This window comes from Limanda limanda, chromosome 3 (assembly GCF_963576545.1).
Source record: "Limanda limanda chromosome 3, fLimLim1.1, whole genome shotgun sequence".
Classification (NCBI taxonomy): Eukaryota; Metazoa; Chordata; class Actinopteri; order Pleuronectiformes; family Pleuronectidae; genus Limanda; species Limanda limanda.
Genome location: NC_083638.1, coordinates 2,614,428 through 2,640,892, shown reverse-complemented (window position 1 = coordinate 2,640,892; position 26,465 = coordinate 2,614,428). Strand labels below are relative to the sequence as shown.

At 43.4% G+C, this 26,465-nt stretch overlaps 1 protein-coding gene across 1 annotated transcript; it reads left to right on the top strand.

Annotated features, from left to right (window-relative positions):
• Window positions 1-4,299: 4,299 nt before the first annotated feature.
• cngb1a (cyclic nucleotide gated channel subunit beta 1a) lies at window positions 4,300-24,426 on the top strand. The gene is given in 36 exon segments (XM_061068556.1): window positions 4,300-4,461; window positions 4,640-4,679; window positions 4,754-4,793; window positions 4,995-5,154; window positions 5,254-5,273; window positions 5,888-5,969; window positions 6,904-6,919; window positions 7,002-7,068; window positions 7,184-7,278; window positions 7,391-7,430; window positions 7,921-7,950; window positions 8,682-8,742; window positions 8,843-8,867; window positions 10,764-10,837; window positions 11,396-11,484; window positions 11,645-11,782; window positions 12,019-12,060; window positions 14,282-14,509; window positions 14,629-14,690; window positions 15,508-15,643; window positions 16,224-16,310; window positions 16,400-16,548; window positions 17,111-17,338; window positions 17,513-17,721; window positions 17,815-17,865; window positions 18,263-18,349; window positions 18,424-18,488; window positions 18,903-19,025; window positions 19,150-19,291; window positions 19,968-20,127; window positions 20,737-20,834; window positions 21,101-21,184; window positions 21,314-21,432; window positions 21,751-21,897; window positions 22,642-22,828; window positions 24,226-24,426. Coding segments are annotated over 36 exon segments (3,744 nt in total).
• Window positions 24,427-26,465: the final 2,039 nt, after the last annotated feature.

Below are 26,465 nucleotides of genomic sequence, written 5' to 3'. Positions count from 1 at the left end.
TCAGTGAACAACAGGAAGTCAGGCTCTGCCGGTCGGATCCACTCGTTGGATTCTGTTCACTTGAGTTTTGGCAGCGGTTCAGAAACAGAGTGAGACTCAGCAGCGTTTAAAGAGACAGAATTCAGACCTGTAGTTTGACACCATGTCCCAGAGACTTTACATAAAGACATGTCAGCTCCCCTGGTGGCTGGCTGAAGTATAAGTCAATAACTACTCCATGTTAGCCGATGGGACATGGATCAAACTAAAGAGTCAAAGTAGACATTTCAGTTTGTCTATTTCAGGATCAATTTTCAAAAAAATAATTTCTAACTGAAGCTTTACTGACGTTCGTGGACTCAGAGCGACGTTATCGTTCAGTCTCAAAGGTCGAGTTCATGTCTGGAGACAATGTAATTACTGTGGATAGGGTTACCGTGGAAACAGACTGATTAATGGGTTGTTAACATATTTGTTACTTATTCGCTACACTGTAAAAAGTAACCTGATAAATCTTCTGTCAGTCCCAAGTGTCTCCTTTCATTTCCTCTTTTACTTTCTTTGTTTCTTTCATTTCTTATTCTTATTATCATCATCATTAGATCTCAGTGGTTCCTCTGTGGTGGTTCTTCTGTGAAGGTTCCTCTGTGGTGGTTCTTCTGTGGTGGTTCCTCAGTGAAGGTTCCTCTGTGAAGGTTCCTCTGTGAAGGTTCCTCTGTGAAGGTTCCTCTGTGAAGGTTCCTCTGTGGTGGTTCTTCTGTGAAGGTTCCTCTGTGAAGGTTCCTCTGTGGTGGTTCTTCTGTGAAGGTTCCTCTGTGAAGGTTCCTCTGTGAAGGTTCGTCTGTGGTGGTTCTTCTGTGAAGGTTCCTCTGTGACGGTTGTTTGTTGAAGGTTCCCTTCTGGCTCAGTTTGTTTCAATCCTCAGTTTCACTGACGCTGGATTTAACCTCGTTATCAGATTATCCTCGTCAGGGCCACGTTAACAGCCTTAACCTGGAGCCGAAGCAATATGCTCACAGCTGCACAACACACCAACAGCACACAAACACAACACAACACTGTACAACAGCATGGTAAACCAGTAAGCACCTGTTTACATCTGCAAACAGCATCAGTCCACTAACAGCCATCTGCAGACAGGGAGCAGCTTGTGATCATGTGGAGCATTTAGCAGCTGAAGAGAAGGTGGTGGAGACCAAACATGGAGACAAAAGAGATGAAACAGTGCACTGAGACCGATGACGTGGAAACAATCAGCTGTTCAACAATATCAACTTGAAAGATTCAAGATTCAAGATTTTTATTATCAAATGCACAACAATAACATTAAGCAGTCGCTGGCAATGAAATGCTTGAGTCACAGGCTCTCTTCTAGCAATGCTCAAGTAAGTAAAAGGTGATGATGTCAGTGTTGTGTGTGATTATTGTCACTGCAGAAAAAACAAAACATCAAATCAAAGCTTCCAGAGAAGATTTTAGTGTTTGTCCATCATCTCACTGACTCTGGAGAAAACTGATTTCTCTGAGAGAGTTTTGTGTCATCAAGTTTTGAGCCCCACTCTTGGTCTTCTGGTCGGTTCCAGTCTGTCCTGTTCTTGTCTGTCCTGGTCTGTCCTGGTCTGTCCTGGTCTGTCCTGGTCTGTCCTGGTCTGTCCTGGTCTGTCCTGGTCTGTCCCGCTCTGTCCCTCTCTGCCCTGGTCTGTTCCCGTCTCACTTAGCCATTCATGTCCTCAGTAATCCTGTTAGCAGAGTTTCTCTGTTCTAATCCTCCCTCAGAGCTCAGATCCCTGCAGGTCTTCACAGCCTCTTCAGCGCAGCTCTGGGGGAAACTGCTGGACCCCGACTGAACGACTCAGGTAGGACGAGACCCCCCCCCCCCAGCAGATAGACCACTCACCCTCCCGCTATGTTTGGTTCAGAGCTGAATTATTAGTTCAGCCTCATTTAATCTGGTTGTCTTCAAACTGATTCATTTGAAGAGATGAACAGATTCACATATTTAATTGTGGTTCTTCATGTTCTGGTGAAGAACTGAGCAGCTGCTGTCGATGCCTCATCCAGAATCTGGTGGTTGCCTAAACAAGACGTTAACAAAACAATGTATACGTTAAATATTTTTAGCAGCTAAATAAATGTCACTAATGTAACTCACTTCCAGTCTAGGAAACAGGTTGTTCATTGATTTACAGGAAACTGAAATGGTTTAAATCAACGATGTGGTTTTTGTGAGTTTCCTCAACCGTATCTGAAATCAGCTCGCCAACATAAAACCAGATGGTTGCTGTAAAAATAAAAGTTAATTATTTATTTTAATGAGATTTTATTTTTTAATTGTGGATACAAATAAAATAGATAAATTAAAACAGGGAAACAGAAATAGATGCTGTTTGAAACAAAGAAACAAATATAACCAAATAGGAAAAACAGAGCTATGAAGTTGTGAATAAAAGAAAACAAAGATGAAAACAAAACCTCACCGACTGCTCCGAGTTAGCAAATCTCAGCCCAGACAATCGATGTGAGCAGTTTAGTCTTTTTCCAACAACAACTGATGTCAACCAGGAAACATCAGAGACGCGAGGCCGACGGTAACGACCTCACAGACCAACCAGGCTCTTTACGTCTCAGAGACAAATTGCATTATCCTGAGTGGAGACTGGACGGGCACATGATAGAACCTCCAGCACCTGGATCCAATCATCCCCGAGAAACCAGTCACCCTGGTGCTTAAACACAGAACAACACATGAGTTTACCCTTTATTTAAACTGCAGCTAGGGGGCGCTAGTATTATACAGTATGCAGTATACGGGCCAGCCGACACTCAGGCGAAAGCAGGCCAACCAAACGGAACCAGGTCGATATTAACTTATTATTATTGTTGCTGCAGAGCAACTGGCTGCACTGGTTAACTTAGTGGTTCATTCACTAACTAGCTAACTGGCCAAATAACTGCCTGGCTAACTGGTTAAACTAGTCAACCTAACAACAAGCTAACCATCATACAGCAGGTTGATTTGCTAACTATCTATATCCCTCTATCGCTCTATCTATCTGTCCATCCAACCAGTGCTAACCTGCTGATTGGCTGATCATTAACTTCCTAGCTAGTTACCTGCCTGAACACTTGAAAACAGACTAAATGCTTAAATCCCTGCCTGGAAAGTGTAAGTGAGGAGCTGGACCCCCCCCGTTGAACCGGCGACTGGAGCTGTTTCCTGCTGCCAGGCCTCCAGCGGCGGATTAGGGTCGTGATCAGTCAGCTCTAATGGAGGCCGACACTCAGCCAGACGTAATCCAAACACCATTAAGCACAGAGCAGAGGGAAGCTGCTCGGGACTGAACTCAGAGGAGACACAGATAATTATTATTTAAACCCAGGAGTCAACATGTCTTATTATTTTGAGGTTCAGACTTCAGATTCATTTCCTCCCACAGGATTATTTCAATATTTTACTCGGCAACTTCACTGGAATTTAAATTTCGGTATTTCTAAACATTTAACAAACATTTCATACACGTGTTCCTTAAAGTTAGTAATGTACTAATGAAATGTGTGAAGCTGCTTTGTTAAATATCGACAGGATATATTTTCAAAATGGATCAGATTCTCTGTGTAAAAGAAAGATTAGTCATTTAAAAATAAAAACAACAAAGAAACTTAATATAGAAATTGAAGGGCATCACCAAGGCTGATATATTATGACTCCATGTCAAATCAGTTTTTCTAATTGATTATCCAGACAGTCGCCGTCGCCATATTGTAATTTGTCACAGTTTCATAATGAACCAAAATGTTTTAAACTTCTCATAATAACTAAAGAGATCGTTACCTTGGTGTTTTGCTCCGTTACTGCTTTGTAAAGCTCTGTGCAGCAATTTCATCCATAAAGTTTTTAGTGTCCACACAAACATTCAGACCTCATAGTGTCAGCAGCAGTTGTGGCATCGATACAGTTCACATATCTCATATCATATCACCTATTGTCACATGAGAACTTGTCTTTCACTCTGTGTACCTGTCACTCAGAAGCTGTGCATGAGAGTACCCTAACCCCCCCCCACTACTGCCATAAATGGAATTTATTCTGAAACACTGCAAAGAGAAAAGACAAAAGAAAATCTTAAATCCACTCATTTTTTTCTGCTCCAAATTGAATGGGTTCTTCATGTCGCACCCCTTCATCAAAGTTCATGAAAATTGTTTTTTTTAGGTTTTGTGAAGTTTTGCAAACTGACAAACCTAGTGAAACACACAACCTACTTGGCTGAGGTAATAATGGTCTGTGTGTGTGCGTGTGTGTCTTTGTGTGTGTGGAGGATGTTGAGCTGGGTGGTTAAAGTCGTTCCGCAGCCGCCTGAGCCGCCTTCCAAAAAAGTCGATGAGAAGAAGGAGGAGCAACCAGTCGCAGCCCCGCCCCCGGGACAGGCCCCTCCCCAAGTCGCAGCTCCTCCTCCTGCTACATCTGCAAAACCTGCACAAGTAAGCCACGCCCATTTCTGTTTACATTAGTTTTTATCAGTTATTTAAATGTTATGGACAAATTTATGATTTTATCTAAAGAAAAATAATAAAACATGAATGTAAAATAATTTTTCCTGTGTATTTTTTTGTAAATATTCCGTTTGTGTAAGATGAGGTGATTTTGTGCTTCAAACAGGAGAAGAAAGTGACGTTTCAGGAAGAGAGTAAAAATGAAGGTGAGTAACTCACACAGGAAACATAACGAGGTTCCGTTAATCACACTGAACACACGTCTCCGTTTGATTGTCAGCTTCAAAAGATCCAAAGGATCCAGAAGCCGAGGGCAACGGGTGAGTAACGCTGACATCACACGTGACATCACAGGTGACATCACCTGAGATACGACGAGAACCAGTTATTCTAGTATAAATTTCTTCCTCTAATGTTTCTACATTGTAACTTATTCATTATTTTTAGTTTTGTTTACTCGGGAAATATAGAATTTTTCAGTTTCACTTGATGACTCAGCAAAATGTGATCATGGCGTCTAGCTCTCAGCCCGGCGTGTTGACGTGGATCAGCGCAGCTATGCCTCAACCTCCAGCCTCACCTAAACTGAGCCCGGACAGCACCACCACGACCTCCACCATGACCTCTACCACGACCTCCACCACGACCTCCACCACGACCTCCACCATCCCCCCTGCCCCGGTGAGGCTCGGACTCTACCAGAGAAACTCTGAGTCTCAGTTCAACTCGTCTCCATTTTGTAATAATGTTTCCTGTTCGGTTCTTTTCTTCTGTTTACAGGAGGAAAACCCAACAGCCAGGTAAATACAGTGTGTGTGTTTGTGTGTGTGTGTGTGTGTGTGTGTGTGTGTGTGTGTGTGTGTGTGTGTGTGTGTGTGTCAGAGTCCAATGACCTGATGTTCTCTCTGTGTTCTCTCTGCTCTGTGGACGACAGTAAACCTGACGATGAGTGAGTAACAATGAAAGGAAGCTCCGACTGCCAAATACTGAGCTGCTTTATACATCTACTAACTGGCCTGCTGCCAAATACTGAGCTGCTTTCTACATGCACAAACAGGCCTGCTGCCAAATACTGAGCTGCTTTATACATCTACCATCGGGCCTGCTGCCAAATACTGAGCTGCTTTATACATCTACTATCGGGCCTACTGCCAAATACTGTGCTGCTTTAGACATCAGCAAAACAGGCTTGCTGCCAAATACTGAGCTGCTGTATACATCTGCTAAACAGGCTCACTGCCAAATCCTGAGCTGCTTTATACGTCACCCTATAAGCAGATGCCAAATAGTGAGCTCACCTCTCTCTTGAGTTCTCTGTGTAGATGTTGCTGCTGGAAACATGAACCTGAACCTTGTGAACTGCCATTTTAAAAAAGACTTTGACTTCATATTCACTGTTGTTGTTTTCTGGCAGGAAGGGGATGTTGGCGTGGTTCGCTCAGGGTTTGGAGAAAGTTGTTCCTCAGCCTGATTTGAAGAACAAAGACTCTGCTGAGGTAGGACAGCTTCTACAGGACGTCCCTAAGCAGGTTAATAGTCCAGATGTCTTCCTGAGCTGAACCCACACCAGCCTCCTGCAGACAGATCCACAGGTTTCTGCCAGAGCAACCACTTCTCTGTCCTCAGGGAACAGATCAGAATCTTAATTGTTTTCACTCTCAGCCAATCGAACCCTGGCCTAACTTCACCTGATCCACAGTGTTGGACTGGTGACTGATACAGATGTTGGCAACTTCTGGCACAAATATCCCCAAAAAACACAAATCTTTTTTGGTAAACATGCGGTGCTCTCTGCAAGGTGAAATCTGGATGTGAACACAAAGTGACCCACTTGCTAAATAGTGACTATGGCTCAAATAGCACAAAACTAACTTTAGGCCACCTGTGGTTGATGTGAGGTGTTGCTTTGGCTTATTTGTGACCCAGATCCGGATAAGAGGAGCGGAGCGGACCACCCATATGCCATCATTCAACACTGTATGTGGGCTGGATGATGACACTGTGGCTGTGTGTGTCGGCCAAATCCGGGCCCAAACTATTTAGCAATGTGGGCCCGGACCACATGAGACCAGATCCTGCTGTGACCTCACGTTACAAACAGACTTTGCTTGTGTCGCTACAGGAGAAGTTGAGAGAAGTTAGAATCTTCCAGCAGGAGTCTGTGATCATGGCTGATATTAAACATCATCATGCAGGAGATGTAGATTATTGTGGTGGAGGATCCTCTTTTCACTGGGACACAATCAGCTTGTGCACAAAGCTCTTTACAAAGTCGGCCATGACAGATTGGTGATTGGTTGGTGCCGTTATGACACCAGCACCCAGCGTCTGGCCTGCTCATGCAAAGCGTTACAGCAACATGTGCTCCATTAGAATCTCTGTGACCTCAGATGCATGACCTCTATGTGTGTGTCTCCTCAGGTGCATCAGGCAGCAGCTGCTCCAGGTGAGGACACACCTGAATGTTCCTGTTAACAAAGATCAGCTCGGATCAGACGTGACTCTTTGGTTTTCTCTTCTTTCTGCAGCAGAGCCTCAGGTCAATGTGCGACAAGACAGAGACGACATGACTGACAACAAGCCTTTCCCACCCAGGTGTGTGTGTGTGTGTGTGTGTGTGTGTGTGTGTGTGTGTGTGTGTGATAGAATTGTCAATAATCCATGTGTGATATTTTAATATTTTCTACCTTTGTGTTTGTGCGACTGACAGGATGATGGACTGGATAAAACAGGGGATAGAGAAGGTGGTTCCTCAGCCAGAGATCAGTGTTAACTCAAAGACTGAAGCTCCTGCTTCCACTGAAGGTAACTTCAGATGTATTGATTAACCTTAAATCACCATAACACATCTGTTTAATAGTATTATTATTATTATATTACTGATCTGTATGTCTCCTACACCTTTAAACACCTGAAGCTCCACCTCCAGAACCACCACCAGCAGCTGACACTGCGAAGTGAGTAGAATCTATCTGACAACAACTCCCATGATCCTTCACTGCTTCAGGGACACAAACCTCTGTCTTTACTTGTTGTTTTGATCGAGACGACCCCTATTGGCAGAAAACTATATATTGGATCTAGTTGTCAGATGAGCAGCAACAGGCAGAGAAAAGGACATAACCAGTAAAACGCTGGTCAAAGACTGTTTTCTTTTGTTTCCACTCAGGTCGTCCAAAGAAGCAGAGCAGCAGCCTGAGTAGGTGGAAATGTGTTTCAATACAATTCAAATGTTTTCAGGCTCTAATATTCACAAATCACTGTCCTCAGACTGTCCATTGCTGCAGCTCCTCTTTTCAGCCTCTGTCTCAAACACCATGTATCAGTGTTGCTGATCACACCTCGAGCTAATGTCGTTCAGAAGGCGCTAACTACAGGAAGTAAATTATCGTACTGGATCAAGTGACTGTGGTCAAACTCAGTTTTGTCTGCCTTTTGTTTTTTCAGGTCGTCCAAAGAAGCAGAGCAGCAGCCGAAGTAGGTGGAACATCACGTTAGCATCAGATCTCACAGCCTGAAAAGTATTTGATCTGCAGAGGTGGGAAGGAACTAGGTCGTCATGTTCTGTACAGAACATTTTTCCTGCAGACCCAACTTTTACTTTGATACTTATATATACGTGTTTTATATGTAAGCCTGAGAAACAGTTCACATTTAGTCACGTTTTCATTCATAAAGTGTGAACAGATTATAACTTTAAACCTTTGGTTTTTTTTTAACTTAACAAATAAAACTTCCCAGAATTCTTCAGTTGTCTATCGACTAACGACCTGTGGACTGATTTCTATGTGAAGGAAAAAAACCTCCAAAAATGATGTTGACGTTTGCTACGCTAGCTAACGTTAGCTTAGAAATGGAAAATGGAATGAAATCTGCTAAAGGCACAAAAAAAAACATTAATCTCGTGAAGCCCGTCTGATCAAACGGGAATGTGACAGATGTCAAGGGAAAACTAGCGTGATCAGCGAGGCATGCGATGTTACATCTAGCCGATGATGTTACGCTTTATAAACACTATTAAAATGATCTATGACGTCCACACTTTGTTTTATTGCTGTGTACTAATACGGTTTATGTAAACAAACTACACAGTAACCTTCAATGTTTTTTGCCTGATGTCCAGAAGCTCTCCTCCTGTGGCCTGCAGTTCTCTAAAGAGCCACAGGTGTTTTAATAACGTTTATGACGTGTTGTTTGTGTGTTGACAGTATGATGGGCTGGATCTTCAGTGGCATCGGTCGCATGATTCCTCAGCCTGTACAGAAGCAGGTGAGTTGAGTAGTGAGTCATATATATGATCCCTTATGAATATGAATCCCAGTGAAAGCAGCAGTGCGTCATAATTTCCATACGTGTTCTCCTCTCGCAGGACACAGGCTGTGAAGTGCAGAACAGTGAGTACACAATGTCCACAGCACCACTCGTGAACACATGAACACGTTACAATCACATCACACTGTCGGGGTGTTTCAGGGCTAATTCCACACAGTTGTCAGCAGCTGATAGCAAACATTTAGTAACATAACAAGGTCATGCTACATACATGACATCAGGAAACAAGTCACTGTCGCGTGTGGGCTGAAAATGGAAAGTCCGATCAGATTCAACAGATTACCTTTAGATGAATGACTGCAAATAAAAATAGACGACACGTCTCCACTTCCTCTCACGATCCAGAAATTAAGCTAAAATGTCTCGGACACAAACGCTGCCATCTTGTGGTGATGACATCATGTGGAGTCAGAGTCCTTGTTTTAGTTTGAAAACTCGGGGGTAGTGTTCATGGCATTTTCTGTAACTAAGCAACCAACGGTCAATGTCAATGTCAACTAATAATAGTGACTGGAATCTGCTTCATCAGATGTGCTTGTAAACTGTTTGTTTCATTTTAACGAGAGAAGACTTTAAAGTTGACGACTGACTTTGTTGGTTTGTTGGTCAAGTTCTTCAGCTTCGATAAGAAGTAGCATCTTTAAAAATAACAGTGGCAAGACTTGAGTTTGCTGACCTCTAGTGGTTAAATTATGCAGTAGCTGATAAGCTAGTCCACAATGACTGAGGTCACAGGGGAAACTTCTGTGAAAGGACCATTTTCAGACTGGTGCTGAGTTACCCTTCAAAATGGATTGTTGGTTGGTTGATCGATCGGTTGGTTGATCGGTTGATTGGTTGGTTAATTGGTTGGTTGATGGTTGATTGATTGATTGATCGGTTGATTGATCGGTTGATTGATTGGTTGATTGATCGGTTGGTTGATTGGTTGGTTGGTCGGTTGATTGATCGGTTGATTGATCGGTTGATTGATCGGTTGATTGATCGGTTGATTGATCGGTTGATTGATCGGTTGGTTGATTGGTTGGTTGATCGGTTGATTGGTCGGTTGATTGGTCGGTTGGTTGATTGGTTGATTGATCAGTTGATTGATCAGTTGATTGATTGGCAGGGGCAGGTGTCAGTGAGAAGGCGGACTCTTCTCCTTGTGTTTCAAGGGGGAAAGGCAGCAAAAGCCCCTTAAAATAAAAGGAGAAGGACGAGTGGGACAGAGTCGCTCACACTGACAATGACAGCAGCAGACACACTTTAACTGATTGAACCACACACACACAAACACACACAGTTGTTTGGACTTGGACATGTTACAGTTTTTGCACATCTACAATGCATAAAAAAACAAACTGGTAACAGCTCAGCGTAGTACTCTGCCACTGGTGCTTCTTTATAATGTAAAATCACATAAGCTCTTAACATTAGATCTAGAATGGCGACCATCAATAGTTCAGGTTTTTGCTTTTTAAAAGCTTCTGGTGGTGATACAAAGGCAGCTACCTCAGTGCAGATAATGCAGCTGATTATAGCATTTTGCTCTGTATTTGTGAAAATAAAGACTTCCATTTAAAAAAAGTGCCCCTGCGTTTTGTTTCTTACGTCTGTTTGCAAACTTGACAGTGCAGGGAGTAGGAATCATTCAATCAATCAATCAATCAATCAATCAATCAATCAATCAATCAATCAATCAATCAATCAGGGGTCTCTCAAACAGTTACGGTCCAAACATAAAGTATATTCTATTTATGTGTAATAGAAACATCCATCAATTCGCTTCCGTTGTCTTGTGGTTTTTGTTTTAAACAATTTACATTTTTGTGGGAAAGTTCAAACAGAGGAACTCTCCTTGATTATAGGTTTTGAGCCCTTCTATCATGAAAATATCCTCACGCACTGTATATAAGACACATAAGAACTATAGACAGATAATCCTCAGCCCTTCTCTTCTCCCACGTGATGTTCAGTTAGCATCGTGCAGCAGAGGACAGACCTGGTGCTGGAGGACGTCGGACAAGAGGAGGACGCAGAGGAGAAGAAGGTGAGTCTCAATCATCTTGTTGAACTAACCATAGATGTGTCTCAGCTTCCTCCCACTGTCCAGAAACAAAGCCAAAATATCTCAGATACGAACGCTTCCATTTACTATTTAAAACCAAACTGATCAGAAACACTTGAACAAACATCATTGGATAAGAACGACCTAAAATGACACAAAACACATTTGAGAAACATTTATTTAACATCTGCCATCTGCTAACATGGAGGAAGCAGGTTTTATGACCTATTCTGCACTCAGACACCAGGTGGCGATCAAGACACTTTCGCTCCTCTACTTTGTTGTTTACAAGGATTTGCTAGCATGCTAATGGTAGCGTGTGTATATCTAACTGCTGTTAGCATGTATGGTAAACTAGAGAAGGAACCGTGGTGCATCAATGGTTACTATGGTTTTTCCACAGTTAGACTAGATGTGTAATATGTTGGTAGTAATCTCCTTGGTGAGGCTACCGAGCCTTCGCCATTCGTCCACTAAGACCATGGTGATAATAGCATCAGTGGTGTGATATTATTTTTATTCCCATGTGATTGGCTGCAGAAAGAGGAAGCAGAGAAGCAGGTGGATCAACCAACTTCCAGCCCCAAGGAGGAGGCAGGAGAAGCAGTTCTCGCTCACATGGATGAAAGGTTAGAAGCAACTCTCACTGCAACTGTCTCTCTGTCCAACCCTTTGGTCCAGAGTCAGCCGTCTCCTCTTCGCAGCATCTACAGGACTTGAGCAAGTCTTCTGTACTTGCATTGTATATTTATCCAGAATGTCTGAGTCTGTCTCTTTCTTGTTGATCAGAGTGCAGCAGGAGCTTCTGGAGGTGGCCCGGGTCGCGGAGGACATCGCCAGGAAGGCAGCGGAGGAGGCAGTCCGCCAGCTGGAGATGGAGCATTCAGCTAAGATCGTGATAGAAACCCTACCAGAGTCCATCGAGCAGTAAGTCACATAAAACCTCACAGCATGAGTATAAATGTGAACTCTCTTCAGTCAAAGTCCGGCATCGCCAAACTGTCAGGAACAGGATCTCCCCACACACTTAGATGGAACTAATTCTTTAAGAAGCACAGTTTGTACTAGTTGTAAAACAGATGCTTCAAGGGTTCCTACAGACAAACAGCACAACCTGACCTGAGATGTTCTTCAGTAACTGTTGTGCTGTTTGCTCTCAACAGACTGCCCAACATCCTGGAGGAGGAAAATGAGGAAGACCCTGAGTAAGTCCATCTTTTAGTGATTTGCTGCATCTTACACTGACTTTCTGAGTGTGAGCAGCCTCTGCTGCAAAGTTAGAGCAGAACATCTGGACCTTCCATTGCTTTACATCAGCCTCATGTCAAGTTCTGCCGCTGATGCTCCAGTAACTAATGTCTCTGTGGAAAGTGAGCTGATTTGTCTGACAGGGGGTCTCTGTCTTGTTTGTCCTGTGCTACATGTTCAGGTTGAAGAACCTGCAGGAGGAAAGTGACGACAGCATAAACAATAGGAGTCCTGTGGAAATTAAAGTAAAGGAGGAATATATCAGAGGCACTGCTGAGGAAGAGAAAAAACCTGATGAGTAAGCTCAGGCATGTTTAGGTCTGTCCAAGCTAGATGATGGTGGTGGTCTCCAATAGCATTTATGAGTTGAAATTAATTCTATTAGATTCCGTAGATTGTAATGCCTCCAATAGGAAAATTCTACAGACTGGTGATACTGTTCATCTAATGCTTATGGTAGTTTGATGTTTTCACTTATCTGGAGATATATTTTGCAATGTTTTGGAAATTCGCATTTAAAGTTTCACTGTTTGGTATTTAGTGGCATCTAGTGGTTAGGTTGTAGATTGCAACTGACGGAATACCACACACCTCACCTTTCCTTTCCGAGTGTGGAGGTGAATCTCTGGTGGCCTTCGGGTGAAATAAAAATATAAGTTCCTCTCCAAGCACTGTGTTTGATTTATCTGTTCTGGGTTAGTGTAGAGACGTGGCAGTCCAACATAATTATTGCTCTTAAATGTACATCACAGATATGATGTTAACTGAGTGTTGTTAACATTGTTATTTACGGAACTGCGTCGTACAGCTAGGTACTAATGCAACATTTTGTTAGAAAGCTAACATTTCAAGATCCGATCACCATAGCCGGTACAATCAACTTCTCAGTCAGACAGGAAACAAAATCAAAACACTCACAAAGTCGACTTCACTCACCTAAGAACCAACATTTTAATCCACAGATCGATAACATTCCAACAAAAACGGTCTTGGTGCCAAAGGTCTAGACGATCCAATCCAGTAACATAATCAGTCCAAAACACACTATTAAATCAAAGAACAGCCACAGTCAGCTGTTGTGTAATCTCAGAGCAGCCAGCAGCTACGTGTAAACTTTGATGTATTTTCCCTCCTAACTTCTGTTTGCATGTAAACAAAGCCGCTCTCTCGATCTCAAAATGGTGGCTAGCAGCTCCTATTGGGTTTAGTGAGCTGTCAATCTAAACTTGACCCAATCGGAGCTGGCATGGGTTGTCCACAGACTACAATAGCAAACGAGAGACCTCTTCTGACGTGTAAAGACTGAGCCAATTGCAACCGATTGTTCTGATGACTGGCGTATCGTTTAGCCAATGAAATTTCCAACACGGAGATGTGCTGCTTCACGGGAAAAATATACGGAAACACCAAGCAAGTCACTGCTCAACAGTGTCCAGCCAAATTTTAAACCATATGACCGGTTTTGTCTCCTTTATTAAAAGTATGATTTTGAGTGTAAAATTAGCCTTTTTAGCCTGGTTGGTTACCATGGTTACAAAGTGTCCTTTGGAGTCTCCCAATGGCCTTTCTGGAATACGCCTAGACATGCCCTTAGGAAAAAATCTGTCAAATATTCAATTTCTGTGGTATTGTTATCAAATTTGAACCTGGGCTAGTCAAGGCTTCATGCTAGGGTCCCAGTGTGTTTTCCAGCTCATAAGTCCCAGCTGGAGTCATCTGCAGGCATCTGTTTACCAACAAATATTCAGGCGGAAATAAAAACCTTCTACTTCACTGTGTTCCAACTGCTATTACTCAATGCCAGTAGCACTTAGACTGATTCTGACTGTTTGGGGTGGAGTTCAGAATGTTACCTTTCAAAAGACTCCAAGATCATGCATGTACTCCAAATGGTTCAAGAACAGCTTTCAATTTACTTTGGATATTCCTCAGACAGGCGTTTTAGGTGAATCTCACACGCCTCTTAACAGGTTGAATTGATCCTTTGTCTTTTTGACCCCTTGTTGACCTCCAGCTTCATCTTCTTCTTGACTTAGCATGAATTTGCACATCCTCTGTTTGTGTGAACAGACACTAACATCTAAACAGGGAATTCAAACCTGTCTCCAGCTGTGAACTTGCCAGTGTACGGATCATCTTGCTTCCTGGTCTTTCATGAGACCTGCCCTTCTTCACCAGGTGCATACCGGTCGTCTGTCCAGCTCAAGATGATACTGATGCTACGAGTGCAGTGGACAAAGCCGAGGCTGTTGCAGAGACCATCCAACCGCCCACCAAATCCAAACCACCGGAGGAAAAGACTCCAGCATCGACAGATGTGGAACCAGCATCGAAGAGGAGAGGACCGGACAGTCCCGTCCCACAGCCGGTCACCCAGCAGCCACAGCCACAAGCTCCACAGGTACAGTTCCATTTCCGTCTTAGATGATGTCATCTTCTCAAAGACACTGGTTGCCCAGGATTGAGGATTGAAAAAGTATTAGAATATATATCATGAAGTTCTATGACGATTAGACGTCACTAAGAACTTTCTTCTTCTTTTAGGGAAGCAAAGCAGCAGCAGCAGCAGACGAGGGGGGGTGTGGAGGTGAGGGCTGAAAATGTATTAAGTTCATTTGAGCATCACCGGAATGAGCAACGTAAATAAATATGTAAAATAATAAATAAAACTTGTTTGCTCAGTCTTTAGTGTTCTTCCTCTTTTATCTTATTTCTGGAACGATCTCTGTAATTCCATAATAATCGTCTCCTCCAGGATCTTGTGAGGTTTTCATCTTGTCCCTGACTCTGACTCTGACTGTTTCTCCGCCCAGTTCCTGACCTTTGCTCTCCAGTAGAGAGCTTTCTGCTTCGAGTCCCTCGCGCTGCCGAGTGTCTGAGGAGCTGCAGGAAGCTGATGCATGACCATTACCTCCTCCTCCCTAAGCTCTCCATGCCGACCCCGCCGCCGGAGCTCGCCCAGCTGACCCAGGAGCTGTCGCAAATCCGCAGGGAGGCGCAACAGTTCATCGTCAGCCACCTCAGCCGCGTGTTCTCCCAGCATCCTCAGCAGCCTTAAGCCCCGCCCTCCTCCTGCAGACCTGTAGAGAAACCTCTTAGATGTTTGATTTTGTGTAGATCCAAACCTTGACAGTGCCAAACAAACCCTTGTGTCTGGAGGTGTCCCCCTAACACCCCCCCCCCCCCCCTCCCTGACATCACCTCCATGATGCTCCACAGCTCTACAGCTAACACACTCCAGGTGATCTTAAAAGACGTGGACCCATGTGCTGTGCCAGGCTGTGCTCCTTTGCTGTGTTTCTTCCTCTGGTTAAATTTAAGTGTTTGTTAGAATCAGTTGACAGATATCCAACAGTTGTGTTTCTGCACTTGTCTTCTGGTCCGTGGTCACGGTTTGGGTGAAGCTCCGACGCTGAAGGTGGAGGATGTGGATCAGGATGTGAGGCAGGGAACAGGCCTGAGCATCCCCCATATTATGACAACCCTAGAACCAGAGTCCACGGCTCTGACTGTCCCTAACGTGCCCCTGTCCAACCTCAGGTAACAGACTCGTCGTAAACCATCTACACTACTGATCACTGACCTGGTGGTGGCGCCATAGATATTTCAACACCTTAAAACCTTAGAGGCATGATCCTCTGTTTTCATCCTGAGATATTTGTGTTCTTCCAGTTTCACGTCCGTCACGTGTTGGAAACCTCATCAACACGTCCACTCGACATTTTTCCTTCTGTTTTCTCACATGGACTCAGTCTAATTTTCTAACATTTAACTCGGAGGCTGTAGAAAAAGTTCTAGAAAATGTCAAGAACAACAAACTGACATTTATGTTCTCACATACAGAACCTCCAGAACATTTCAGGAACATGTCCGGACTTAAGTTAAAGTCTGAAGGTTAATGGCGCATGATTCAGATATACTGGAGATATACCGGAATTATGTCATTGTGTTGTTTTAAAGCGTTAACAGTAGTGAGTTTAAATGAAGTTTAGACATGTTTAAAAAACAAAATTTTCAGTTTTTCTGATTATAAACATCTGCAGCTTCTGTCTTCATTGCCTCATGTTTTATCTTTTGTCTCTGTCTCATGTCCTCGTGTCTTTTTGCTGTGTCCTCTCAGTTCTGAAGATGAGAATGATGATGAGCTGATGAGCACTGATCTCAGGACCTGGCCCGGTCAGGGAGATCTACTGACTGCAGATGACGAGTGAGAGAAGTCACACAGTCTGTCCTCCCTCTCTGTCCTCGTCCCCTGTCCTTGCCCACGTTTACCGTCCTGTCCTTGTCGTCCTGCAGGATGCGTCCTCTGTCAGCCGCCAGCGTCGGCAGCGTCGTGATCCAGGATCGTCTGAGCGAACTCGTCAAGCTGTTCAGGGGTCGAACTGAGCGTCAGAAAGACCGACTGGTGGACCAGGACGATTCGGAAGGAGAAAGTCCAACAGCCTGTAAGAGCTGCCGCCTGATTTCACACGCTCCTGCTCCGGCACAGTTTCTGGATTTTATCTTTTATGTCAGGGTCTTGTGTTTTTGTCACGTGGTCAAGTTCTAGACACAAATTGAAGTAAGGCACAGCAGACATTCAATATTATACTCAGAATAATCAATAATCAGATTTTAAACAGCATATTGCTTATTTATGCTCAAAGTTAGATGCTATATGAAAAAAGACGAAGCCGTACTCTGCGTTCATTATGTCTGTATTTTTACATGTCCTCTACAAAAACTACCAAAATGTACCTCTGGGAATCAAACAACCCACATTGTTCCCTTTCAAAATGATTTAAAAAATATTAAGTGTTTAATTTGACAACCAATCAACGTGTTTGTTCTGAAGCTCAGCTTCGAGGCCAGCGTGGACGAGGTGTCCTAAAGACAAAGTCAAACCCATGGACAGTTTGAGCAGAGACATTTAACAGCACTGAATACTGGATCAACCTTTGTGTGGTTTGGGTTCTGGTATAGAACCTTGGATAGAATCATCTGATAACGTTTGTCTGATCTCTGCAGCCCCGAGCAAAGCTCCACCTCCCCCTCCTCCACCAGAGGAGAAGAAGGAAGAAGGGGCAGCAGAAAAGAAAGAAGAAGAAGACGAAGAAGAAGAAGAGTCAGTGTTCCAGTTTAAACTTCTGGGACACCCAGTACAAATTCCCAAACTGCTCAATCTTCCCCCGATGCCCTACTGGCTGCGAGCCATCGTGGAGTACCGCTTCCCCTCCAGCATCGACCAGTTCACCGGTGGGTTTAGAAACAGCTGAACTGTGGATGAGATTATGACCCCGCCCCATTTTGGGGGGGGAAACCTTTCCTCTGATTTGACTGACAACAAATACAAATTCTGAGATCTTAGAGAATAATAACATCGATCTTCTGTCGTATGTGATGAACTGAATGAATGTTCTGTCTCCTCAGACCTGATCTATGTCTTCTGGCTGTTCTTCGTGGTGGCGGCGTGGAACTGGAACATGTGGCTGATTCCGGTCCGCTGGGCGTTTCCCTACCAAACCCCCGAGAACATCCACCTGTGGCTGATGGTCGACTACACCTGCGACCTCATCTACATCACAGACATCCTGGTGTTCCAGCCCCGACTGCAGTTCGTCCGTGGAGGAGACATCGTGGTCAGTGACGTCAGCAGAGAATAAATAATATCATTTTAAATTTTAATTCAGTAAATCAAACACAAACTTAACTTTAAATATTATTCTTTGCAGTGTGACAAAAAGGACATGAGAGAAAACTACATGACGACCGAAAGATTTAAGGTGAGAAGCGATCGGAGAGGAAGAGAAAAGACTTTGTAATGAACCATTTGAGTTTCTCTATCATCTCACACTCACAAAGGCATCTGAAAAGGAGTAAATGTCTCATAAAATAATGAAGTTTAGTTGACAGAAGGTTTAAAGACACGTTAAGAACTCCTTTTTAAAAACCAGCCCATGTTTCATCACTTCTGAGAACCAATCATTTTGTAGTTCACCCTCCAAACCAGTTGGTGGCACTAATTGCCAATAAACTTGAAGAGAAAGTCGGTGTAATTTCTGTCATGAAGAAGTCAATTTAAACTCATTCATATTTCAAAATAAAACTGATTTTGACTGCCATTTTACTTTGTCTGCTTATCGTGTTTAACTTTGTGTTACAATGTGTGTTGTGTTACAGATGGACGTCATCAGTCTGTTTCCTATGGAGATATTTTACTACTTCACAGGCGTTAACTCTCTGCTGAGGTTCCCTCGTCTGCTGAAGGTCAGGACGTTTTTCCCGTCAGACTTTCGTTCGTGCTGCTGCACATGAACTGACTCTTGTGTTTTTTCTCTCAGTACATGGTTTTCTTTGAGTTCAACGACAGAATGGAAGCTGTGATGAAGAAAGCCTACATCTACAGGTGAGGACGTTTCAGTAGCTACCAGCAGCGGCAACGTTTGTCTCGTGACCACACGTCCGCCCTCAGACTTTAGGGAAACCGCTTAATATACAAAAGTATCAAGATTTTCTTTGTGCTAAAAAGTTCTACAACGAACAAAACTGCACATTAGAGCACAGGCACCAGCAAATCTGGGAGAACGTTCTCTCTCATAGGATTTGAATCAATGATCAATTTTTCGTTTCAATCTGGTGGAAGTTTAGAAAGTTTTGTGCAGTTTCTATATCAAAAACAGTCTGAAAACAGGATTTAAAAAACAAAGTGGTCCTAGAATTGATCCCTGAGGAACCCCACTTGATAATATTTTAACAGTTGTGTTTGTGCGTGTGTGTGTGTGTGTGTGTGTGTGTGTGTGTGTGTGTGTGTGTGTGTCAGGGTGATCCGAACCTCCATGTACCTGTTGTACTCTCTGCACATAAACGCCTGTCTCTTCTACTGGGGCTCGGACTACGAGGGACTGGGATCCACCAAATGGGTTTATAATGGACAAGGAAACGCGTAAGAACCACGTCCGACACTCTGAACATTCTCGATACTTATTCTTATGCCTCATACAAAAGTATTAAAAACTGCCCTTAACTTACAGCAGACCTCTGACATGTATTTATATATTTTTTTGCAGGTACATCCGTTGTTACTACTTTGCCGTGAAGACCCTGATCACCATCGGGGGTCTGCCCGACCCCACCACCGTCTTTGAGATCTGCTTCCAGCTCATTAACTACTTTGTTGGCGTCTTTGCTTTTTCTATCATGATCGGTCAGGTGAGTTAAAAACGTATAGTTGGTATTTATTACTTTATTACTCTTCATGGTTGTATTAACTTGTATAGATCTACACATACACACATATTACTACAGACACGTTTCATCCTCAGCTTCATCTTGTGCAGGGTAATATAATATCATTATATTATATAATATAATAAATAAACTATATTTTCCTCTGAAGACATGTTCACTGATGTTCTGTTTTCACAGACACATTTAGGATTTATAGATCTATTGTTATATTAACAGTTATATTTAATTTATTTAAATACTTCACAGTAAATGTAAACCAGATGAGATGAGATTTAAGTCGGCGTCTCTGAGGACTAAATAACTAACTAACCCCCCCACTAACTCAATTAATAACTCAGTAACTTAGTAGCTGTCTAACTAACTGACTTACGTACTTACTAACAAACAAACAAACTTCTTATTCACTTACTAACAAACTGACACGCTAGCTAGGGAATTAGCTCACTCACCCAATTTCTAGTTTTCTAATTACCTTTCTTACTAACTAACATATTAGCATGCCAGCTAGATAACTATCTAACTAACAAAGTTACTTAATTTCTAACGTAATAGCTAGCTAACTAACTGACTTACAAACTCACTAACACTCGAACAAACTAACTAACTAACTTGACATCGTTGGTGTTTGTGGACTCAGATGAGAGACGTGGTGGGAGCAGCGACAGCCGATGATAACTATTACCGGGCCTGTATGGACAGCACCGTTCAGTACATGAACTCGTACAACATCCCCCGAGAAGTTCAGAACCGAATCAAGACCTGGTACGACTACACCTGGAAGATCCAGGGCATGCTGGGTAAGGAGGAGGAGCTAGACGCAGCTGTGTGGCTTTAAATCTGTAGTCGACAACTGTAAGAAACCAACACATCAGAGTGATGAAGGCTTGAATCACTGAAAAGACGTCGTGAGAGGACAGAGTGGAGGAATAAAACCAAAGTTACTTGATTTCCTCATTTTCCATCAGTGGAAGTTAAAGTTTCTCTGCATCGTCCCAGTAGAGGTTGAGCTCAGGTCACATGACAAAACCTCTCATGTGACCAGATTCACATGAAGCAAACAACCAGATTCACAACAAATGTAAATGTTACTGAGTTGAAATTCATTCTACAAGTGTCTTAAGGTTAGGATTATATATATCTACATATGTTTGCAGGACATCAGTTTTTATGTGAAATTTAATGCACGTTTAGGAAATATTTATGTTGTGATCTGACGTCAGTTCAATGTTAATTTTACCTTCAACCCGTCAATCTTCAGATGCGGTCTAAACTTTTTTTTTCAACTTTGAAGTGTTTGTTGGGTGACCCAGTGTTACTGAGTCACTACAATTCATTAGAAGAAAGTTAAACTAGTTGAATTAAAGTGTTTGTGAGTTTAATGAAACACGTGTTCCTTCTCTTTAAAGACGAACAGGAGCTGCTGATCCAACTTCCTACTAAGATGAGAATGGACATCGCTGTGGACGTCAACTACGCCATCGTCAGTAAAGTCGCCCTTTTTCAGGTCAGACACACAAAACACACCAGCACACTAACATAAACACAAACAACACACTTACACATTCAGCTCAGAATGTAGATGTTTAGTAGTTTGTCTAATGCTGAAGGTGAAAAATGGTCTCGGTTGTTGTTTGTCTGTTGCTGTGAGCCTTGGTTTTTGTCTCTGTTGTTGTGTGTCTCTATTGGTTTGTGTCTTCACCTCTGTGTATATGTTGTTGTTTGTCTTTTTGTTGCTTATCTGTTGGTGTGTGTCGGTTGTGTGTCTCTCAGGGCTGTGACAGACAGATGGTGTTCGACATGCTGACGAGGCTCAAATCTGTCGTTTACCTGCCCGGAGACTTTGTCTGTAAAAAGGTGAGAAGACGCCTGGGCCAGGTGAGGGGGGGTGACCCTGTGACTGAGCTGACTGTGTGTGTGTGTGTGTGTGTGTGTGTGTGTGTGTGTGTGTGTGTGTGTGTGTGTGTGTGTGTGTGTGTGTTGCAGGGGGAGATTGGCAGGGAGATGTACATCATCAAGCAGGGGGAGGTCCAGGTGGTGGGCGGTCCTGACCTGCAGATCGTGTTTGTCACCATCAGAGCCGGCTCGGTGTTCGGAGAGATCAGGTCAGAGCTGCTTCCTGTCGCCTGTCATCCTATTAACCACTTATCTGCATGTGGGACAGTGACATAGCGTCAGCTGATTCAGTCAAGTCAATGATGTGTATGACAAAAAATGTTATTTGCACCAAGTTTAACTTAATTCTAATGAGTTGTGGTGAAACATATTAACATGGTGATGAACCAGCAAACATTTAAACCTTGACTTTATCAGGAGTTTGAGTTTAAATGAAAATTTGAGACGTCAGGCTGCAAATATATTATATAATCATAAAGACAGACAGTTTATATGTATAATAACTTACTCTCTCTCTCATTGGTCAGTCTGTTGGCGGGAGGCGGAGGCAACAGACGAACGGCCAACGTGAAAGCTCACGGATTCGCTAACCTCTTCATCCTGGATAAGAAAGACCTGGCGGAGATCCTGGTTCACTACCCAGAGTCTCAGAAGCTGCTCCGCAAGAAGGCCAAGTGAGACCACGCCCCCTCACAGGGACATTCAACAATCATAACATCAACACCATCAGCGACTGTATATAAAGATGATCAGTGACTGTATATTAAGACAATCAATGCAACATCTTAATGAGAGTTGATTGGTCCAGCTGCAGATCCTCCATCTATAGGTTTTGTTTACATAAAAGGTTCATGGATAAAAAAATTCAGAGGCCAGTAAATGTTTTTATTTTTTATTGTAAAGGTCCATGGTTGAGTTTCTTCTGCAGTACCACAAGTTACCACTGGGACAGATTAGCAGCAGAATTTAGGCTTCTGATATTATTGAATATAAATGATAAGAAAGTCAGTGCTCTTCGCTTCACGTTTGGCTGAGACTCCGCCCCCTCTGCTCACCGTCCGTCTCCGTCTCCCCGGCCGTCGTCGACCACCTGATCCTTCTCCTCCGTCCTGAACAGGATTAGCCTCTAATCTGCTCAGTGGTTGGTTTTCCTTCTTGGTGCAGACGGTCGGGGACTCGGTCGGATCAGTGCAGCCGTCCTGCCGCTCAGCTTCATGTCCTCAGTCAGATCATGGTGCTGCAGCAGAGCGGCTGGATGGGCTGGAGGTGCTGTAGCTGTTGGTATGACGTCTCGCTAGATTTAATGTTTGTAGGTCAGCTTCTTCTTTCTATTCGTGGTTGTTCTTCTGTTTGTGTAGAAAAACGTGTTAATGAACTCTGAACTGTTCCTTAAACATCGATTGTGTGCGTCTGTGCAGGAAGATGTTGACGAAGGACTCGAAGCCGGATGAGAAGGACGGAGGTAAAGGGGCAGTGGAGGTCATCCCCCCCCGACCGGACACGCCCCAGATGTTCAAGGCGGCGCTGAAGGTGGCGGAGCAGGCGGGGATAGAGGGAACCTTCGTCAAACTGAAGAAGACCTACAAAGCGACTCAGGGCACAGAGGTACACACACTATAGTCCAGGCAAAGTAGCCCATTTTGGAGCCAAAAATAGAAGTAATTGTAAAAGAATTTTTTTCAGCATAGATTATTTCTATGAGGTGTCCAGAACAACATACTAAAAGTCCTAAGGAATCGTAGTTGAGGAAATATGTTTAATTCTCATCAATGTGTTTCAATAAGGCCAGGCAACAATACACCCCAAAAAGACTATTTTTTTCCTTTACTCCTATCAAAATGAAACTTTACACAATGAAAGTAGCCATGAAACGTAACATTTTTTGTATTACAAGTTTCTTTGAAAATGAATTTATGTATGTATTTGTAATACATATGAATGGTGTTTGCCTATGCAAATTAGGACATATTCAATAAGTGTGGAGCTCATGTGCTTGTCCAATTCATTTCAAAAGAAACTTGTAATACAAAAAATGTTACGTTTCATGGTAACTTTCAATGTGTAAAGTTTTATTTTGATTGGAGTAAAGGAAAAAAATAGTCTTTTTGGGGTGTATTGTTGCCTTATTGGAACACATTGATGAGAATTAAACATATTTCCTCAACTAGGATTTCTTAGGACTTTTAGTATGTTGTTCTGGACACCTCATAGAAATGATCTATGCTGAAAAAAATTATTTTACAATTAGTCGGTCGTAAAACGCTACTTTGCCTGGACCACTACACCAGCTGGGTTTTTAGTCTTTATTCCTTTTTATTCATATTTTGCCACAGTGATAACAATACTGTGTCGTCTGGAAAATGTCACTTTAAAAGAAAGACACATTTTAAACATTTATTTCTTTAGATTTTTAATAAAGTATAGAAACAACGACATATTGTTCAGCACATAAATCAAATGTAAACGTGAAAAAGCAACTTTCAGAGGAGCTGGATTGTAGATTATATAACTGTGGACACGGAGGAAGGAGATCACCTCCACCTGCACCAGAGGATTAATTAGTGCTGAGGGCTGTTAGCTGATGACCTGAAGAGCTGCCAGAGGGAGACACGAGGACACACACGTGGGACACGAGGACACACACGTGGGACACGAGGACACTCTGAGAGACTGAGCCAAGCTGAAGAGCAAGTACCCTGTGAGACCCAGTGGTCTCAGTGGTCCCACCACAGAGACAAACCAGTGGCTCTACAGCATCTTTGTTTTTCCACCACATACGTCAGCAAACATAAACACAAGTGCCCACAGTCTTTAATGCTAAGCTAAGCTAAGCTAAGCTAACCAGCTGCAGCTTTAATATTTCCGAGGACAAAATATCAAATTCAATCAATAAAAACAAACTAATAACAATTTAAAAACATTTTGAAGGTAGGTGGTTATAATGATGAACATAAGAAAGAAACAGGGTTCTTATAATCCCTCCTCCTCTTTGTCCCCCCCAGGGGTCCTCCTCCATCTCTCCCCTCCCGCCTCCCTCTCCCACACGCCACCGCTCTCCGGTCCCTCACTTCCTGGTGAAGGACGAAGACGACGCGGTGGCGGAGACAGCCGACAGCTCCGTGGTCATCAGGATGACGCCGCGACAGGAAGGCGAGGAGATGCTGTCCGTGGAGGTGCGGCCCGAGGAGGGAGGAAAGGAGTGATGAAACAGGAAATCCCTGCAGGATGTCTCCTTAAAGAGTTCCTCTGCTTCCCAGAATGCCTTTCACTGAAATCCAACGAGGGGGCCGGAGATGCCCCAGTGCATTCCGGTCTCATCTGTTTCTTCTTCTCTGGAAGTTTTCTCTCAGTTCTATTATTTGAAACAAAAATCTCCAAAAAGTTCCTCAAACTTGTCTCTTCGTCTTTCTTCCCTTTTTTCTTTTCCATCCTTTCATCCTTTCATTCAAACAGTGACTCAGTAACTTTCTCATGTGGGGTTATGATCATTTAGTCAGTTCAGGCTGCAGTTCCATGTTTGACCACACGGACTAACTGACATTTAACAGCCATTTCAACACAGGGGGGCGCTGTTTCTCTCATGTGAGGTAACTCAATGATGCCACAAGGACAACATAAATGTTTGTTTGTTTGTTGTTCTGTGTAGCGTTGAAAGACTGACCACGAGTCTTTGAACTCAATTTCCCAGAACCCCTTGCTTCTGCGCTGCAACTTTGGTGCTTCTCAGCTCAGCCACTGTCCCACTGTCTCACTGTCCAACTGTCTTACTGTCTCACTGTCCCACTGTCTCACTGTCTCACTGTCCCACTGTCCCACTGTCTCACTGTCTCACTGTCCCACTGTCTCACTGTCCCACTGTCCCACTGTCTCTCTGTCCCACTGTCCCACTGTCCCACTGTCCCACTGTCCCACTGTCTTACTGTCTCACTGTCCCACTGTCTCACTGTCTCACTGTCCCACTGTCTCACTGTCCCACTGTCTCACTGTCTCACTGTCTCACTGTCTCACTGTCTCACTGTCTCTCTGTCCCACTGTCTTACTGTCTCACTGTCCCACTGTCTCACTGTCTCACTGTCTCACTGTCTCTCTCTCCCACTGTCTCACTGTCTCACTGTCTCACTGTCTCACTGTCTCACTGTCCCACTGTCTCACTGTCTCACTGTCTCACTGTCTCACTGTCTCACTGTCTCACTGTCCCACTGTCTCACTGTCCCACTGTCTCTCTGTCTCACTGTCCCACTGTCTCTCTGTCCCACTGTCTCACTGTCTCTCTGTCCCACTGTCTCACTGTCTCACTGTCCCACTGTCTCACTGTCTCACTGTCTCTCTGTCCCACTGTCTCACTGTCTCACTGTCTCACTGTCCCACTGTCCCACTGTGGCTGAGCTGAGTTTGTTTTAGACGCAGCTTCATGTTGAATAGTGATGATGATGATGATGATGATGATGATGATGATGATGATGATGATGATGATGATGATGATGATGATGATGATGATGATGATGATGATGATGATGATGATGATGAAATGATACTGAACGCACACATGTGATTGTGTGTTTCCTGTTTCCACTGTGAACTCATCAATAACTGTCCGACACAAACTGAGATCATAATGATTTTACTCCACCAGCCTCCAGGTCATTCTGGATCGAGTGTGTGTGTGTGTGTGTGTGTGTGTGTGTGTGTGTGTTTGGTCAAAGGTCAAAACCACTTTATTTGGAAAGGTTACAAATATATTGTGGTTTGAAATTTGATTTGCTATTATAACAAACTGGTAAAGTCTGTTTTACCAGTTTGCTGCTGTTAGAGGGCGCTGCTGAGCTTCTGTTGGACTAATCCAGAGCTGCAGTGAAACATGTGGCACCTCCCAAAACAAGAATGGAAACTGTGTGTGTGTGTGTGTGTCTGTGTGTGTGTGTGTGTGTGTCTGTGAGTGAAAGAGAGACAGAGAGAGAGAGACAGGAAAGGCCTCAGGAAGCAGAGGAAGCTTTCATTGTGTCGCTCTGAGCTGAAGGGAAAATTCAGAATGAGCGAAGGAGCTGAAGCTGGACACAGGAAGCGTCATCATCACTGCTAAATATTTGACAGTAGAAGAAGAAGAATGTGTGACATCATAGTGCTGCTGTGCGTTCACGACAACCTGTTTTTAAATAAAATAATTTCAAATGGAGCTTGTGTGTGTGTGTGTGTGTGTTTTAGGACAACTGAATAACAAAATGAAAAGTAAGAATATAAATAA